Consider the following 17,460-nt stretch of genomic DNA (forward strand, 5'->3'; position numbering starts at 1 on the left):
GACTGGGACCTTGCAGGCCGGTTGAGTCTGGAAAAGGCCTCTACTAATCAGGTGTATCGTCTTCTCATTCAAGATCACCAATGGCTGGGTGAGAAAGCTAATACTGTTTGGGGACTGCGGAAATCGCTGTCATGGTGGCAGACAACGCTGATGGAGGGCTGGCTGAATAAGGCACCTTTCAAATGCAAGGTCTTTCTTTGGCGGGTAATGATTGGTGGTCTTCCTCTTGCCTCGGCCCTTGCCAAGCGCCGCATCTCGAATGGTAATTGTTTCTTCTGTACCACAATGGCGGAATCGGCCCGACATTGTTTTCTTTCTTGCCCGCTCGCCAAGAATATCTGGTCACTCTTGTCGCACATTTGGCGCGCTGTGGTGGGGTCCTCACTAACTCCTTTCGACTGGGTTTTTGTGCGCCCGAAGTATCCCACACCGCCACAGTTGCATATGAAGATCTTATTTCACTTTTTCAGATACTGGGGATGCTGGCACATTTGGACCACGCGCAATGCTTTTCTCTTTGATTCGGCCTCTAATGTACCGCGCCATATTGCCAGGCTTAAAGGGCTCTTGCATTGGCAGCTAGATCTCATCCGACACTCCGACTTGCTCCCTCGGGAGGATTTGCATCCTTGGCATATGGCAATTGCCTCTGGGTCGTTGCCATGATTGGTGTAACCTTTTTGGTGCATTACTACGGGGACTTCCCACACGTTGGCCTAGGGCCCTTGTGTCTCTTGTAATCAGAGAGAGAGAGAGAGAACCTCTTCACCTGATGGCTTAATGTCATCATGTATCTTGTAATCAAGTAATCTTGTATTTTTTTCGTAATTAATACAATTACCTTTTACGGAAAAAAAAAGAGAGAGAGAGAGAGGACTTTTTTGGACTACTCTTACTCAGTCTCTACCTTGTGTTGATCATTGGATTGTATACATTAGTGGACCATGGCACCCTAGTATACATTGAATATTTCAGCACACCCAAACTATAGCGCTTGGGAACAATTTTGAGGTCTGATTCATTGCATCAATTATATAGGTATGGAGATTAGTATTTTCAAGACTTTACTAGATTGACTCAGTCACCGTTGAAGAGAAATGGAGCCAGGCACTTCTCTCCCAACTATTGAAGATAGAGAGAGGTGACTCCATTGGAGAGAAGACTCTCCTATCATGGGGGAGTTTTTCTTTACAGGTAGCTTCTATAGTGGGGGAGTGGTTTGCCTTCTTGAGCTGCCTATCTTGCAGATATGAGGATGTACATGGGTGTCATACCTATCTTGTTTTTGGTCAGCTTATGAGCAGGATTATCATGCCAGATTTCTCACAGATAGTGCGGACATTGTCATAGATGGGAGCATATAGCTAGATTATTGCTTGGTACATGTGGATAGCCAGATGTAGCGAGGCTATGGATTTTTTGGACATATCTACTGTAATGACTCTCTCTAGGATATGGATAGAGATTGTTAATACTCTCCATGGAGATGTGAGAGAATTCAAGGTAGTTCGGTGTTCCCTCCTCCCCCCCCCAACCCCCCCACCCACCCAATCGTAAGGGGGAGGGGGATATGAAGTATTAGAGGAGGGGCTAGGATGCTGCAGGGAAGAGAGGGAGAGAGAGAGGAGAGAAGAAGGAGAAGAAAAAGAGAGGAGAAGAAGAAGAAGAAGAAGAAGAAGAAGAAGAAGAAGAAGAAGGAGCTCTTCCCCTCCTTAGAGAAGGGTGGCCCTACGTGTTTCCTCCTCCTTCTTCCCTGAGTTTTATTGCCTTTCCCGCAAACTTAATCCCTATCCTGCGAGCTTTCCCCCCTCCCTCTTCTCAAGAGGTTGCTTAAATTCCTGTGGGAATTACACCTAAAGTCAGGAAGATTGGGAATGGCCCCCAAGCGAAGAATGTCGACTGCGGGTGGCAATCCCACAAATCGTGATGAAGCCTCGAGCGAGGGCACGAGTGCCAACCCAACCGCGGTTCCGGTCGTAAGTAATGTATTTTCAAACTAATGGATGCTTGTTCGATTATCGCATGAGATACATTAGGGCTGTATTATGCCGCTCAAGAATAGGACATTGAAAAGGGTAAAGTGCATCGTAAGTATTTGAAGGATCGAATTCCCCAAATGTGTATAATAGGAAAAGTGAATTGCATTTAGATGCCATACGATAAACTCATAAACAACATATGAGGCTTCAAGCATTGTCGTCTTTCCGTCCTCACGATAATAGGTGTGTTTCCACCACACCGTTGGTATGACATAGCTTGCACATTAAATGGAAGGCATTATAAGTGATTTAGCCTAAGGAAATTCATTTTCGAAGCTCTAGGATTTGCCCAAGCTTTTACTAGCAACACGAACTAATAGTTCCTGTTTGGTAGATTGGAATCTTGATGTTATGCATAGTTAGCGCAAATAACAATCATAAGTGCTAAAACTAAGATGCCTTGGGGACTGTCTAACAACTACTACCTCCATCAACCCAACTTGGGGATTGGGCTAGGCATGAATTACAATCCCAATCTTCAAAGGCAAGAGGAGAGCTCTAAGGATTGAGAAACCCCTAGTCGAAGAAAAGACAAATGTCTTTGTACTTATTGAGAAGAAGGTTGGGCCTTGGAAGATGATATTAGGTTGATTGCTTGGATTGTGCTTGACTCTTAATTGGATTAATTAAGGAATGATATTTTGCGCGGGTGGATAATCTCCAAGGTCACGCTACATTTCAACCCGAGAGGGCACTGCTCGATTCACGGGCCCAAGGTCGAGTGGGGAAAAGGCCAACCATGGAAATTGTGTTTTACTCCTAGGCCGCTTGGGGTCAGGTGGAGCTCTAGACACCCCTTGCCTAGTTCGGAATGGAGATGAAGACTGTCGTGAGCCCAATGTCTGGAGGCGTTGGAAGATCCTATTCTAGATAATGGATGGAAATTATGGTGCCATGTGATTTGGACCGGGTACTTCTGCTGGACAGAAAGGATACATAATTTCTCCTGTATGGGTAGGAGACAAAGATTAACTTAAAGATAAGTTAAAGAATTTGTTTGTGAAAAGGATTGTTTGTTTTGCTTTCGTATCGGTGCTGTAAATTACGGGAATAAACCCTGTTCCCTAAAAGGCCTAATTAAGGAAGCTGATTTTGAATACCACACATAAATGTGATAGGATCTAACTAGAAAACTAAAGCTATCAAAGGAAGCGGATGGGCAGAACTCTGATGGGTCTGTCCTACGGCAGGGTGGTCCCAGAGAATTGGGAGGTTTCTCACAAGGTTTTACTGTCGTTTGACCTCTAGGTATGGTTAGGTTAGAACCCGATTCATGTCGTTTTAGGGGCCCGGAATGGGACTATGCCCTACGGGCAGAGAGGTTAAGTGGCGCATCCCTCTCTTTTCCCATTCTCTTTGAACCAAGTGTGATATGGATTTGCTTCAGGTTGGGTATCTTTGCGTAAAGTAGGATGCCCAAAACTGGACGCTGGAATGTTGTCAGGAGACCTTGACCCCTAGAAACCCAGATTCCAGGTCGATCCTAGTGGGTTCGGCCGCAAACGTTCCATTGCAGAGCGGAATCGGGAGACCGTAGGTGACAAACCCCGGAATATTCCATGGGAGTGCTGGGCGGCGATGCTTAGATTTGTTTCTCGATGGACCGCTAAAACGTGCTTGGAGAGCCGTAGGTGGGCATGTCATGTTCGGAGACTATGAGGAGGAGGAGAGATGCTTTTCTCAGGACATGGGTTTCCAACACTCTTTCTTTTCTAGACACACTCGGTGTGGCATTATAGTCCTCTTGACTGGTTATTCATTTAGGCTTTGTAATAGACATCCCCTTGTTACATATCTTTTGATATGGAAGCCCCTTATAGGGCTGCTTTGTATTTTGAATTTTGCGTTGGGTTATTTGTTCCGAGAAGTCTTATTAATAGAGTTTTTTTTTGATATGGAAGCCCCTTATAGGGCTGCTTTGTATTTTGCATTTTGCCTTGGGTTATTTGTTCCGAGAAGTCTTGTTAATAGAGTTTTTTTCTCTTCTCTGATTATAAAAAGTATGTACTGTGGTGAGTCACTTGCTAGTTTTTTGGCTAGAGATGATGCGACCAATTCTGCCACTAGTCTGTTGGCTAGAGATGATGCTACCAATTCGGCCACTTGTCTAGTGGTAGAATGTTGGTGGGCTGTAGGAGAGGGCCGCAAAAGGCTGGCTGGTGGTGGCTCTAGCTACTGGCAGTGTGCAGTCTGGGACAGCATGCAGGAGGCAGCCCGCAGGCTGGGGCAATGTTCAGTATGGGCAGCAGCTCGTGAAATTGAGAGGAGTGGTGGCTGGAAGGTAGTGCGGGATGTATGCTTTTGCAAGGCAAAGACAAGCTAGAAAAAAAAAATCACTTAATCCCTTCTATGCATTTTTAGACTCTACTATGCAACATAATTGGTGGATCTGCTTAAGAAACACAATATTTGTTTCAAATGGGATCTGAGCTCTTAAGCAACTGTTAGAGCTATATCATTTTCTTGACTTTTTTGGTCATCTTATGCCTTCTGAGTTCTCTTACTTGTTTATGATGGTAACCATTAGTCTAGTTTGGAATTTTATGAGGGTAACCACGAGTCAGTGAGTAAGTGGTCATCTCTATGCAGCTAAGTACAATTATTTTGTCATATCAAAATGAGCAATTCAAGAAACATACAGGTGGTGTTTGCTTCAATGGCAAGTTTGGAAGCAGGATTCGCAAGGGACCTCTTTGTGGAGTGGGCAAGTGAGCCACAAAACTTGGTACTTTTTACAGAGCGAGGGCAGGTAAAACACTATTCATGCTTCTCAATTAAAATATTTCATGCTTGTCAGTTAAAATTGATTTTCCCCCTAGTTGGAGAGGGTGTACAAATCACTGCTCTAACTTGCACCCACATGCATGTACATCTGCATCAGGAACCCACATTTATGCACACTCATACATGTGCCCATGTGCACATGCTTCAGATGTGTGCAATCGTGCGCGCGCGTGCACACACACACACACACACACTCTCTCTCTCTCTCTCTGTGTGTGTGTGTGTGTGTGTGTGTGTGTGTGTGTGTGTAATAGGTGATTGTATTTATTACGAAAAAAGTACAAGATTACAAGATTACAAGATGTAGGATGGCTCTAGGCCATCATGGATAAACTCAGCTCTCTTTTAAAGTTAAAGAAGGTTAGATGACTAAAGGAGTACAAAAGTCATGGCAAATAAGCAGCAAAGATTGCTGAATGCCAAGGGACCAAGTCCTCCCTGGAAAGGGGACTCTCTCTCTTTTTTTAGTTGCATAGTCTTAAAATTCTGCTCATCCACGACATGTTAACATGAAATGTTACAACATTTTCAACGTTCAAAAACCTAATCTTGGCATCCACTAGAAATATTATTCCCCATGAGCAAATCGTTATTGAGCTGCGCTGACACTGCAAATATTTGCAGCCATGCATGCCACACGGACAGAATTCGATCTCATTCCTGCTACCACACTATCATTGCAATGGTGCGGCGAGTCCAATGAGTCAAACAAGAGCACATAAAAGACCTCTTCACAAGGGATGCCATTCCCCTTATGCATGCTAGCACTGTGCATGATCAGGATGCGTCTCTCGATGCATCCATCCTGCGCTGTCAAGGGACGCATTCCATTCACCCGAGAAACATCCATTCTTGGCTAACCCACAAGGACGTAAATGGCATAGATGATCCCAGGAATGTAACCCAAGATTGTCAGCAGCAGGCATATCCAGAACTCCCACCCACAACCGAACCTTAAGAAGACCCCCAGAGGAGGGAGGACGATGGCGAGCAGCACGTCGATGAATGTGGCAGAACCCATTCTGTCCCTGCATCTCTGATGAACGAATAACAGACGATATGTAGCCCCAGGAAAGGAAAGAAATGAGGGGACTCTCTCTCTCTCTCTCTCTCTGTGAAACCACTGTTCATTGCTCATTAGGTAAAGAAGGTACAGGGAGAACAAATGCCAGAGCAAAACCTATTAAAATATAAAATATAGCATTAAAACACATCCATAGCAGAAGCATCTAGATCAACAACGTGGCACTAAACATAAAATCATTGCTGCAGCGAAAGCCAGAATGCCATAAGGCTGAAATGGTACCATAAAAAGCACGGCTCCTCTGAGTCTAAACAGTCCAGAAAGCCCAATATACTGCCCAATGAAAGAAGAGGGAATATTGGAAGATGCTTTGTGAAAACCGCCCAAATGTCAAGAACAATTTCCGAAATCCTGACTTGGAATTCGGTCATTGAGAAAGTCTATCCAATAAATCCAAGTTTTTGTATGATATCATAGTAGATGTGGTATTGTCTCATTTGTATGCAAGCATCCCAAACAATGAGGCAAGGTAATGCAAGGTTTCACCAATTTTTTCACTCATGCATCTCCATAAGAAGGGCTTGCACTTCAAGAGCAAATTGTTTTTGAAATTTTACCAAGATTAGGTTTGCACAATGTCAAGGATGTGTTCAGGTACCGCAGTGCGTTGGCATCATTGTAAATCCAGTGTGGAGGTAATGTATGCTCGTCTATCTTCATAGACAACATGACGTGCGAACAAATGTCATATATGTAACTTTCCAATGAGCAAGTTTGTTAGATTCAACCTTGAAAGACATTGACAATAAACACTTCAGCATGGTTATTTTTCTCCAATGGGTTTGTGATGCATGCCAAGGGGTGACATGCTGTTGTAAAAGATAACACTTGACCGTCATAATCAACCACACCATCAATGTATTTGATTGCCAATTTTAGGATATTATAGTCTTTGACAAGTGCTTGAGTTGCCAATGCTTTGGCAAACACAACACTCCAATGCGTGCATTCCTTTCACAGAGGGTTACTCTACGAAGGAGTTCTGCTTGACAACACTTTCTTTCAATCTTGTATTGAACAGGCAGAGTATGGAAAGCTAGGAATTTTTCCCTTGAATTGACCTAAGCGCACTTCCCAGTGGTCTGTAAACAAATGGTCATGTGCCAATTTTCATACTAACACACATGGCAGTCAAAATCATTGCTCAAGCCTGTTTTTGCTTGCCAACAAGGTAGCTTTCTTTGCCAATACATGATACTTTCGAGTACATATCAAATTCACAATAATTTCAGAGCCTTATGGTTTGGATGAGTTTTCCATCTTCCAAAGAATCTCCATTTCCTGAGTTATAGACTCATGAATACCTTATAGTCCAAATCAAGAGTGGCAAATATGACTGCATATAGGCCACCAGAATCACTTGGATTGTCCTAAGCCTTACATACAAGGGAAAAATCGATAACTTCCAACATTCCAATTTTTGTTTAGTTTCTGGGAGACCCAATCCATTTGTTGTGTAATGGTGATGTTCCATTCAATAGGACAGGCCCAGTTATTGAAGACCTCATGTAGTTGCAAAAAGTATCCTGGCTAGAGTATAGAATGCCAAGCACATTGTTTAAATGGCAAGAGCTGGGATCTTAAAAGTCTAATGTGCAGTCCTGCTGCCAATCCAAAGGCAGATACAGCCAATAAATGTTTTGCACCGGGTAATTGCAGCCCATGTAACATTCCTCCATTTGTGTGTCCATATACAGCTAACAATGGGTGAGTGGCAATGGTATGTAAGAAAGCATTTAAAAGGACATCCTTGTCTCACGGACCTGTCCGATGTGAGGGTGTTGACAGATGCTTGCGAATGAATGCTTGGGTAGTTGCATCCATGTACAACCAGCAAATGACATGGACCAATTTATACCCAAACCCATCTTTCAGGGTCCCATTGTATTGTATAAAATGCTTTTGCCGCATGCACTTGCATGATGACCGTATCCATCAGTGTATCTGGCATAAGGTTATTGTTCATCTTCCGTGTATGCCCAAATCCATGTTGCCTAGGCTGGAGTCTTGGATGCAGGATGGCTTTAATGCTGTAAACAAGAATTTTAGCAATTAGCTTGTAGAGAACTGGCATAAGTATAATTGTTCTGAAGGGAGAGATGGATGAGAGAAAGCATTCATAAAGTGTTTAGTACATTCATTATCCAAAGTGAAACTTTGATTGTCCATGAGCCATCTTGTTGTCTATTTCTATCAGCATCGAAGCTTTTAAAAAGCCTTTTAAAGAGTAGCCCTTATCAAGAAAATGATTTTGTTGATGATTATGCTGAATCACATGATTTACTTTTTGACATGATGTATCCTGCTTGTGCAGATTCAACCATCTACTTTGGCTGAGTTCTGCAAGAGATTGAGATTGAGTTTTTGCATTATAAGTTTTGGTTGGTGCCACCTCTGAACCATATGTCATAGTCTTGAATTATAATGTTGAATCTCCAACATGGCAGAGGCATACCATCTATTGTGTATCAAAAAACATACCCAACCATATTGGGAATGATCAGATTATTTAAGGGAATGATCCATCCACATTTTACATGTGAAGGAATCATATTGTCGAGCATGCAAGTGATACCATATGTCCGATCAAGATCAATCATTACTGAAAGAATTACAATGAAATTTGTAACCCATGACACTTGGCTGTAAGGTTCACCACCAATCCACTACATTCAATGAAACACTCATAATATGCCATTCAAGAGTGATGAGTCATCTTGTCATCATGATATAGGTAATTATTGAAATTTCCACATAGTAGGGCATTATGTCTCCAAGGATACTGTCCAATGGATTCCCACATTTGTGTGCGAATCCTACATGTCTGTGAAGCATAGTTTACTGCAATCTCATACATTTCTTCTTGTAGCTTGCATTGAACCATTTTCGATGCAAATAATTATAAGCCAATGTTGGCTGCAAATCATATCTGAGTACTATAAAAACTACTGGAAAACAGTCAAGATCCAAGATAGAAGATATCATAGTGCAAAGTAACCATGCTGTCTAGCCAAATTGTGTTGGTTACCCTGTTGCAAACATAACACATGAGGATGCACCTTAGGAGGCTCCACTTTGCATTATTGAGGCTCTAAATGTTATAAGTAACACATTTTATTGGTGCAAACATTTGGAATGTTTACAACGATGATCAAACTAGTCGGTGTCCCTCATCAACCATAGCAAGGTTTGGCAATCCTTCCCCACACGATCCATACTGAAGTTTGGCAATCCTTTTTTGAGTGCATCTGCTCATAATTTTGTTGCAAGGTTGTCATTAAAAGTAGAGGTCTGACTAGGAGATGGAGAAAAAGCAAACTAATTGCTAGATTGTAAAAGCATTCACTCAATACTATAACTTTTTAGGCTGCTGTCCTGCATTTTGTCATGTGTCTTTGAGAATTTTCAAAATTTTCTTTTCCTCTATCTTGATTTCTTGGCTGCAACATCGACTGAGGGGCTGATTTTAACCCTCTGTCATTGTTTTGTCAGCTGATATCTTTTGTAGCCGACCCGCAGTACAAGGTGTTTGCTACATCAGTTTGTGGAACAACAGTAGCAGGAGCATTGGAGGTTTATGCAAATACTCCCCATATCAGCTCAAAATATTTCCTATCTAATTGAATATCCTTTGAGTAGGTACATGTTTGTATCCCATAGAATGCAAAATCCATTAGTGTCGGTTGTTGGACACAAAGGACATAACAATTGTACCAATGAAGCAGCCAATCCTGGTAGTTCAACTCCCATGTAGTGAAGGAAATTGACTACCTTAATTATATGGGCATTGATGATGAATCAAGTTCTTAGTTGGGGACCATGGTGCCACATGTACCATATTTTGGCCACAGAAGAGTGGAGAAAGGTTCCAACAGTTTCTGTTTATATACAACATCTAAAAGATGTATTGCCCAAGGGCTGAGGATGTTTGGAGGAGAGCCCTTGTGATTGTATTTCATGGCACTGCAGACTCTATGAGCTACATGCTGGACGGTTGATTGGGTCATGAATAGAAGTCCAGCTTGTGGATTTGAGGATGTACAAGGGTGCCATGCTTACCTTGTGTCAGGGCAGGTCGTGAAAACAATTGCAATGCCAGATTTCTGATAGATAGTGTGGACCCATGGGCATTGTCGCAGATGGGAGCTCATAGCTGGCACCATTGCTTGGTATACATGGACAGCCAGTTGAAGCCACACCATGGATTTTTTGGACATATTTCCTGCAGAGACTCTCTCCAAGATTTGAACAGAGATTTTGCAGACTCTTTGTGGGAGATGGGAGAGGATACAGGGCAGTTTGGAGACTATGAGTAGGAGGAGAGATGCTTTTTCCAGGACATGTGATTCTGGCATTTTCTTCCATTGTCAGTCCTAGATGGTCTGACATTCTAGATCTCCTGATTGGTTATTTATTGAAGCCTTGTAGTGGATTTACCTTGTTACATATTTTTTGATATGGCGGCCCCTTACAGGGCTGCTTTGGACTTCATATTTTTCCTGGGGATACTTTGTTGCGTTGTGTCTTATGAATACATTTTTTCTGTTCTATGAAACAAAAACATCCAGAAGTTGTACCTCATAAAAAATGAACTTCTTCAATATGCAACATCCTAATTTGATCCCTTGATTCACATCATGCATATAACGTAGTTTGCCAAGAGAAATTATTTTCACACCCTTGTGTGATATTTTTCTACAAGGCGATTTCATTCTATTTCACAGTAGGAACATGTTTGTTGCATGCTTGTCGGCTCGGTTGAAATTCCTAATCAGCAATGTCCAAGAAAAAAGCTAGCATCAGAGCTCTCCGTTTTTTGCAACATTTGGACCTTGAATTCACCTTTGTTGATCTGTCACGTCATCCAAAGGCTTAAGTATTTTATGAAGTAGACATGGCAGTTGTATAGAGGTTGAAATAGAGGAAGGAGAAGAAGAGAAGATAGACCAAGATTGGGATCTTGCCAGTTGTCTTAACCTTCAAAATGCTTCAGTTAGTTAGGTGTATCATCTCATGATCAAGGAGCATCATTGGATGGTTGACAAAACAAAATCGATCTAGGGCATCCATAAATCTAAGACGTGGTGGAAGAAGATGGCGATGGAAGTTTGACTGAACAAGACCCGCTTCAAATGCAAGGTTTTTCTCTGGAGAGTGCTTATTGGTGGACTTCCCCTTGCCTCGGCTCTTGCTAACTGCCAAATATGGAATGGCAACTTCTTCTTTTGCACAACCAGTGTGGAATCCTCATGTCACAGATTTATCTTCTGTCCTTTAGCAAGGAAAATCTGGACCCTCCTGTTGGATATTTGGAGAGCTGTGGTGGTTTGCCATTGAGCCCTTCTAACTGGGTTTTTGCAAGGGCCAAATACACCAGCCTGACACAGCCACATATGAAGATTTTGTTCCCTTTTTTCAGATTTTGGGGTTGTTGGCACAATTGGGTTGCCCATAATGCTTTCATCTTTGACTTTGCTGCGGGCTTCTAGGGACATACTGCTAGGATCAAGGGTCTTCTACATTGGCAGTTAGATCTTGTTCAGCATGCTGATCTTCTCCCTAGGGAGGATTTCCTTCCTTGGCTCTTTTGCTTCCTTGCCATGACTTTTGTATCTTTTCTGTGATCTGTCTTTTGTAATCCTTTTGTAATTTGATACGATATAATACAAACACTCATTATGAAAAAAAAAGGCAAGGAAGACCAATGAATATCTACACATACTCACTTAGCCATATATACAGCAAGATGGTATACCAAGTCTGAGAAAAAGATGAGGGATTGAATGGAAGGAGAGCAACAAGAAGAGGTAGAGAGATTTGCTGAGCAAGAGAATCAAAGGGATGAAAATTGAACTGACATGCAGAAAACACGAGGTTTAAAACTGTCTCATGCTGGTAATTAGAACTACAAAAGGTCACATCGACATAAAAACAGACCAGGCTAAGTAGAAATGAGCCCTAGACCAGGTGTACCAGGCCCTACACGCTGTGCCAGGCAGTAAACAGGATAGTGCTGAAATCAGGAGAGACTCCATGTCCCCAGAAGTAGGTTGTGGGGGATACAGAGAGTGTACGAGCACGACAGAAACACAAAGACACAGACACAGACACAAAGGGAAAAACTCAAACCCTAAACGCAAGACTCAAAACTCAAACCCTAAACGCAAAACTCAAAACTCAAACATAAACAAAAGAAGGGAGAGAGAGAACATAACTCTGAAGTGAATGAATGCTGTAAATGAATGTAAGAGTGTGCAGTGTGCTCAAGGGCAGAGCAATGTCGTAGTGTGACGTCCACCGAAGACGGATCCCAAGTCTGTGACCACTAGTCGGAGTGTAGGAGTGCTGAATAGTGAATGGCAGCAGGCTGGTCACCAAAACACAGCAATTTGGAGGCTGGAAACTGGTAAACGCAGCAATGTACCACCGATCGGGGGCTGGAAACTGTGCACAGTCTGCTGTAAATAGCAGGCTGAAACAGTGTCTGAGAGTGTCACGGCCTGCAATACTGAAAACGCAGGCTGGCTGACCCTGGAGATGATGGACAGCAGGCTGAACACCAGTCTGGGATAGTTTGGAGCAGTCGCCAGCAACTGTGAGCTGTCGCCTACAGCAATGGACAGGCTGAAGATGATGTGGCTGCAGTCGATGATGGCTGGACAGCAGATGGAGGCAGGCTGCAGGCTGGAAACTGGGCGCCAACAGCAGTAGAGGGTGTGTGGGTTGGTGTAGGCTGCAAAACAAGGATGATGGCTGAACCGGGTTAGCCTGTCTATTTATAAATGTGAAAGGGTGCCCCAAAAAATAGGGTTTCCACTAAACTTTCTCGAACTGCTGCCTGTTTTAGGGTTTCCACTGAACTCTCTCGAACCGCTTCCTGTTTTAGGGTTTTACTCTAATAGAGCATTTTTAGTGTGTTTTGGGGCTGTTTAAGAGGCTAATCAGCAAGTAATGCATATTTTAGCTCAACACCCCCTCTCAGGCCCAAAACTGAGCCGAAAGGTTAGGCCAGCCATTGTGATGTTGATGTACCCCAAGGCATCCTATCCCAAAGTAGCCAAGGCATCGGACAAAGGGTGCACGTCGGCTGCCCAGTGGCCTACCAAGACTACAGAGGCAATGATTATGGTACCAAGGAAATCCAAGTAGTTACCCCAAAGAGGAGAAGGCATCCGACAAAGGGTGCACGTCGGTTGCCCAATGGTCTATCAAGTCTTACAAAGGCGGATGGAACTACATGGATTTTATTTTTTTTTGTGAATAAGTGTGGTAAATTTTATGGGATGCGGCCGATTGAGGAATAGTGATCCAAAAGACGGGAGTAGGGAGGGTACACCCAACACATCACAAAACAGTACAAGCTAACCCATCCACTCAGGGTGTCGATGTGATGAAGAAGGATGGTGGTGTGGTAACAACAGCCGCCGGTGGAAACAACTTAGGATCTGCTCAAGTGGTGCTGTGCACAATGAGATGCAAAGTATGCTACATGCTGTAGAATGCTCATGCAGCAGGTGCCACTTCGACAGTGTCCCTCATGGGGAAATTGTTCACTTGCCCAAGCGCCCTAGTACAAATATAATGAAATCATGCAATGCAAAGGGTAAGATACAACGGGGGGAAGAAGCCGATGTCGAAGACAAAGTGCTGAAGCCTGTAGAATACCAAGAAGGGTAGGGACTCCCTCTCAACCTGGATGTAGATGCCGAAGAAGGAAGATGAGCTTGATGTCGGTCTTCCTGTGGTGTCGAGAACCATGAGGAATGAAGAGGAGGAGGAAGCATCCCAGGTGGAAGAGCTAGGTAGAAGTCACCGCCATGATAGCATCAAGAGGGATGTTGCACGATCCGCCTCGGGAGGGGAAGTCTCCATGCTGGTAGAAGAGCAAAACTCCAAGGATGATGAAACCATGAAGGAACGGCGCGCATCCCAAGTCTCCAATCCAGGTAGGACTGGGCAAATTTGCATGTTAGCCCTACACTGAAAACAAAACCTGCAAAGGAGATCAAAGTCTGTAATCAGAGAGGTCAGTAGTGAGATGCTCCAAAAACAAAACAAAACAAAAATGAAAAGCTAACTAACTAAAGGAACAAGTGCAAAGATGCAAATGTGTATGTATGTGTGAGTAAATGTAGCGGAAGACTTAAAATGTAGAGACAAAAATCCTATGGGCTCGACTCTAAGAGTGCGAAAAATGAATGCTAGACTGACCTAGGGTATCCGAAAGGACCTAGAGACATGTTAGTCTAAGAAGGTGGCCACCATCGCGTACGTCCAGTAGCAGGGCTCTGCCAAGGGAATGCCTAACGAGGTGGGGAGGAAGGTGAGATAGATGCATGAAGTGCAACGGGATCGGAACCTGCAGACCAATCAACTAGTCCCTCAGGAGTAGTGAAAGAGATGGGTTGCTGAGGTTGTACTCGAGCCCATGTCCAGCAGCAACAACGGGTGCTGAAGGAGCACATGAAGCAGGAGTGAAAGGCGTAGTCCCATTGGACTGTTGAGTTGCAGCGGTCTGCTAAGGCTTTTTAGGTGGAAGACCTTGGGCCTTGGAGCGACACTCCTCGTCCACATGGCCTGCTCTTTGGCAGTATGTGCAAAACCGATTTTTCTTAGGGAGTTGTTGCTAGAGAGGTCTTGATTCTTTGGTTCCATCTGAGGAAGAGGAGTCACCCTTTGATTGGCTTGCCTTCGCATCTAGCGAGTTCTTGCCACTGGTGGTTTTCCCTCCCGAAGAAGAGACAACCAACCCCCTCTGCACTGAATAAGACTGTGATGAGGATTTCTTGTGGACTTGATCATGCAGCCTTACGTAACGCAAGAACTGGCACTCAAACTCATAGAAGGTTGGCAATCGAGGTTGGGAGATGATGTGTTGAATGAAATCGAAGTATTTTGCGGGCAACTTATACAAGAAAAATGGAACTTGATCATCATCTGACTTTGGAGAGCCAGTAGTGGCGAACTCGGCAACTAATCGCCTATAGTTAGCCAGCTTGACTTTTAGATCATCCCCTTCCTTAAGAGAGAACTCTTGAAGCTCAAAGACAAGATTGATGCGCCGAGTACAATCATGAGCCGCATGGCGGTCGAGAAGGTGACTCCAACGCTCTGACGCGAGCGGGAAGTGCTGCAACTGAGAGTGAAACTCAGGAAGCAATCCCTGCATCAACTCAACATTGGCTGTAGCATTGCGGACTCTCCATTCACGGATGTAGTCAGGGTGAGCTAGTCGAGGGTCCAGCATGGGCTCTAGACCAATGACGAGGTCCCAAAGACCCTGAGACTCAAGCACTTGTTGCATGAAATTCGACCAAGTAGTGAAATTTGACGTGTTAAAATGTGTCTTATCTGTGAAGGCATTCTTGGCCGTTGCAACAGGAGTGGTAGTGCTCGGAGATGGATAGTGTGAAAAAGTGTAGTGGGGGTAGGATGGGGGAGTGGAGTACACTTGGGAATGGGCCTTAGAGTGTCCACTAGCCATGCGGGTAGTGTGCAAGGTGGATCTATAGGTAGGGATGGGCTGACTAGGCATGGGCATGGTAGCCACATGAGGAACCCAAGGAGGTGGGATGGGAACACGGGGAGTAGAAGATGGGAATCCTTGCGTAGGTGTAACCCAAGGAGAGTGTGAAGACGCACCATAAGCTGAGGATGGAAACCCGTGCGTATGAGTGGTCATGGGAGATGTGAAGCTGGGGATAGTGAGGGGGATGCCCATCACAGTCGACCCAGGAGTCATGGGTGTGCTCATTTGCTGAAAGGTGAGAGGCACTGTGTTAAAGGGTGGCATTCCCCCTAACGAAGTACCATGGTGCAAAGAGGTAGAGAATGGGGTGGAGAAGGAAAAGGTGCTAGGAGCGGAGATGAAAGATCCAACCCCTAGGGTGTATGAAGCAGATGTGGAGTGTAATCCAAGATTTTGGAAAGATGATTAGAGATGATCAAGGTGTGATATAGAAGAGGGTGGGATGGGAGGGAAGTGAGGAGTGTGTGATATGCTCAAATGAAACAGAAGTTGTAGATATACCTAAATTCTGTCTGCTTCGTGAGCCTCCTCTATTGAAGTTCACATACGCAAAGCCATCCGGATCCTGTACCTGAAAAGAAGAAACAAGCGAGGGTTTTGATTCATGCAACACAAAAGAATTGTACAAACCTGACATTGGACTTGGCTGAGATGATGAAGATGGATCGCTAGACGTTCTGAACGCCGTATGTCCTCCATGATCGGAGAGGTGGCCAGCCTTACCAACCGATCCGGATGTGGTAGGAAAACTGGTAGGAGGGGTGTAAACATCACCGTACTTGTTGCGATAGTACTCCTCAAAGTCCTCTTTTGTCATGTTAGTGAAATCTGGTGAAGGTGGAGTGTCGTCCTCCTCACTGAGCCGATAATGCCATCTCAGGGTCTCCAATGATGGAGAAGCTTGATAAGACATCATAGGAACTGGAGAAGAAGGTGTTTGGGACATTGTGATTCGGTTACGAGTTGTATTGTGTGCCTCGCACAAAGACTAGCTCTCAACAATATTCGCAGGATACTCTTTACAAGAGCATCGGCTCTGATACCATGTTAAGAAGATTGCTAGGGTTTGCACTGAGGACACACAGAGTGTACGACCACGAGAGAAACACAAAGACACAGACACAGACACAGAGGGCAAAACTCAAACCCTAAGCTCAAAACTCCAACTCTAAACGCAAAACTCAAAACTCAAACAGAGAAACTCAAACACAAACAGAAGAAGGGAGAGAGAGAACACAACTTTGAAGTAAATGAATGCTGTAGATGAATGTAAGAGTGTACAGTGTGCTCAAGGGCAGAGCAATGTTGTAGTGTGACGTCCACCGAAGACTGATTCCTAGTTTGTGACCACCAGTCGGAGTGTAGGAGTGCTGAATAGTAAATGGCAGCAGGCTGGTCACCAAAACGCAGCAGTCTGGAGGCTGGAAACTGGTAAACGCAGCAGTGTACAATCGATGGGGGCTGGAAATTGTGCACAGTCTACTGTAAATAGCAGGCTGAAACAGTGTCTGAGAGTCACGGCGTGCAATGCTGAAAATGCAGGTTGGCTGACCTTGGAGATGATGGACAGCAGGCTGAATAGTAGTCTGGGACAGTTTGGAGCAGTCGCCAGCAACTGAGATCTGTCGCCTACAGCAATGGACATGCTGAAGATGATGTGGCTGCAATTGATGATGGCTGGACAGCAGATGGAGGCGGGCTGGAGGCTGGAAACTGGGCGCCAACAACAGTAGAGGGTGTGTGGGCTGGTGTAGCGTGCAAAACAAGGATGATGGCTGAATGGGGGCAGCCTGTCTATTTATAGATGCGGAGGGGCGCCCCAAAAATTAGGGTTTCCACTTAACTTTCTCGAACTGTTGCCCGTTTTAGGGTTTCCACTGAACTCTCTCGAACCGCTTCCCGTTTTAGGGTTTTACTCTAAAAGAGCATTTTTAGTGTGTTTTGGGGCTGTTTAAGAGGCTAATCAGCAAGTAATGCATATTTTAGCTCAACACCCCTCCCCCCCCCCCTCCCCCCTTCCCCCC

General features: G+C 44.3%; 1 protein-coding gene and 1 pseudogene across 3 annotated transcripts in view; one reads left to right on the forward strand and one right to left on the reverse strand.

Moving 5' to 3' along the window:
- CPSF100 (cleavage and polyadenylation specificity factor 100) overlaps positions 1-17,460 on the forward strand; it is a 178,211-nt gene that overhangs the window by 100,770 nt on the left and 59,981 nt on the right. For 2 of the 3 annotated variants that reach the window (XM_087683646.1, XM_087683649.1), the window contains one exon: positions 4,681-4,788. The exons of the other annotated variant lie outside the window; for it this stretch is intronic. In XM_087683646.1, coding sequence (XP_087539772.1) covers positions 4,681-4,788 — 108 coding nt within the window. The remainder of the gene's footprint in view (positions 1-4,680; positions 4,789-17,460) is intronic. 3 annotated transcript variants of the gene reach the window in all.
- On the reverse strand, positions 5,627-5,846 carry LOC148032958 (hydrophobic protein RCI2A pseudogene; annotated as a pseudogene).

Source organism: Lygodium microphyllum, chromosome 8 (genome assembly GCF_053477565.2).
Source record: "Lygodium microphyllum isolate KBCC chromosome 8, Lygodium_microphyllum_v1.1.10, whole genome shotgun sequence".
NCBI lineage: Eukaryota > Viridiplantae > Streptophyta > Polypodiopsida > Schizaeales > Lygodiaceae > Lygodium > Lygodium microphyllum.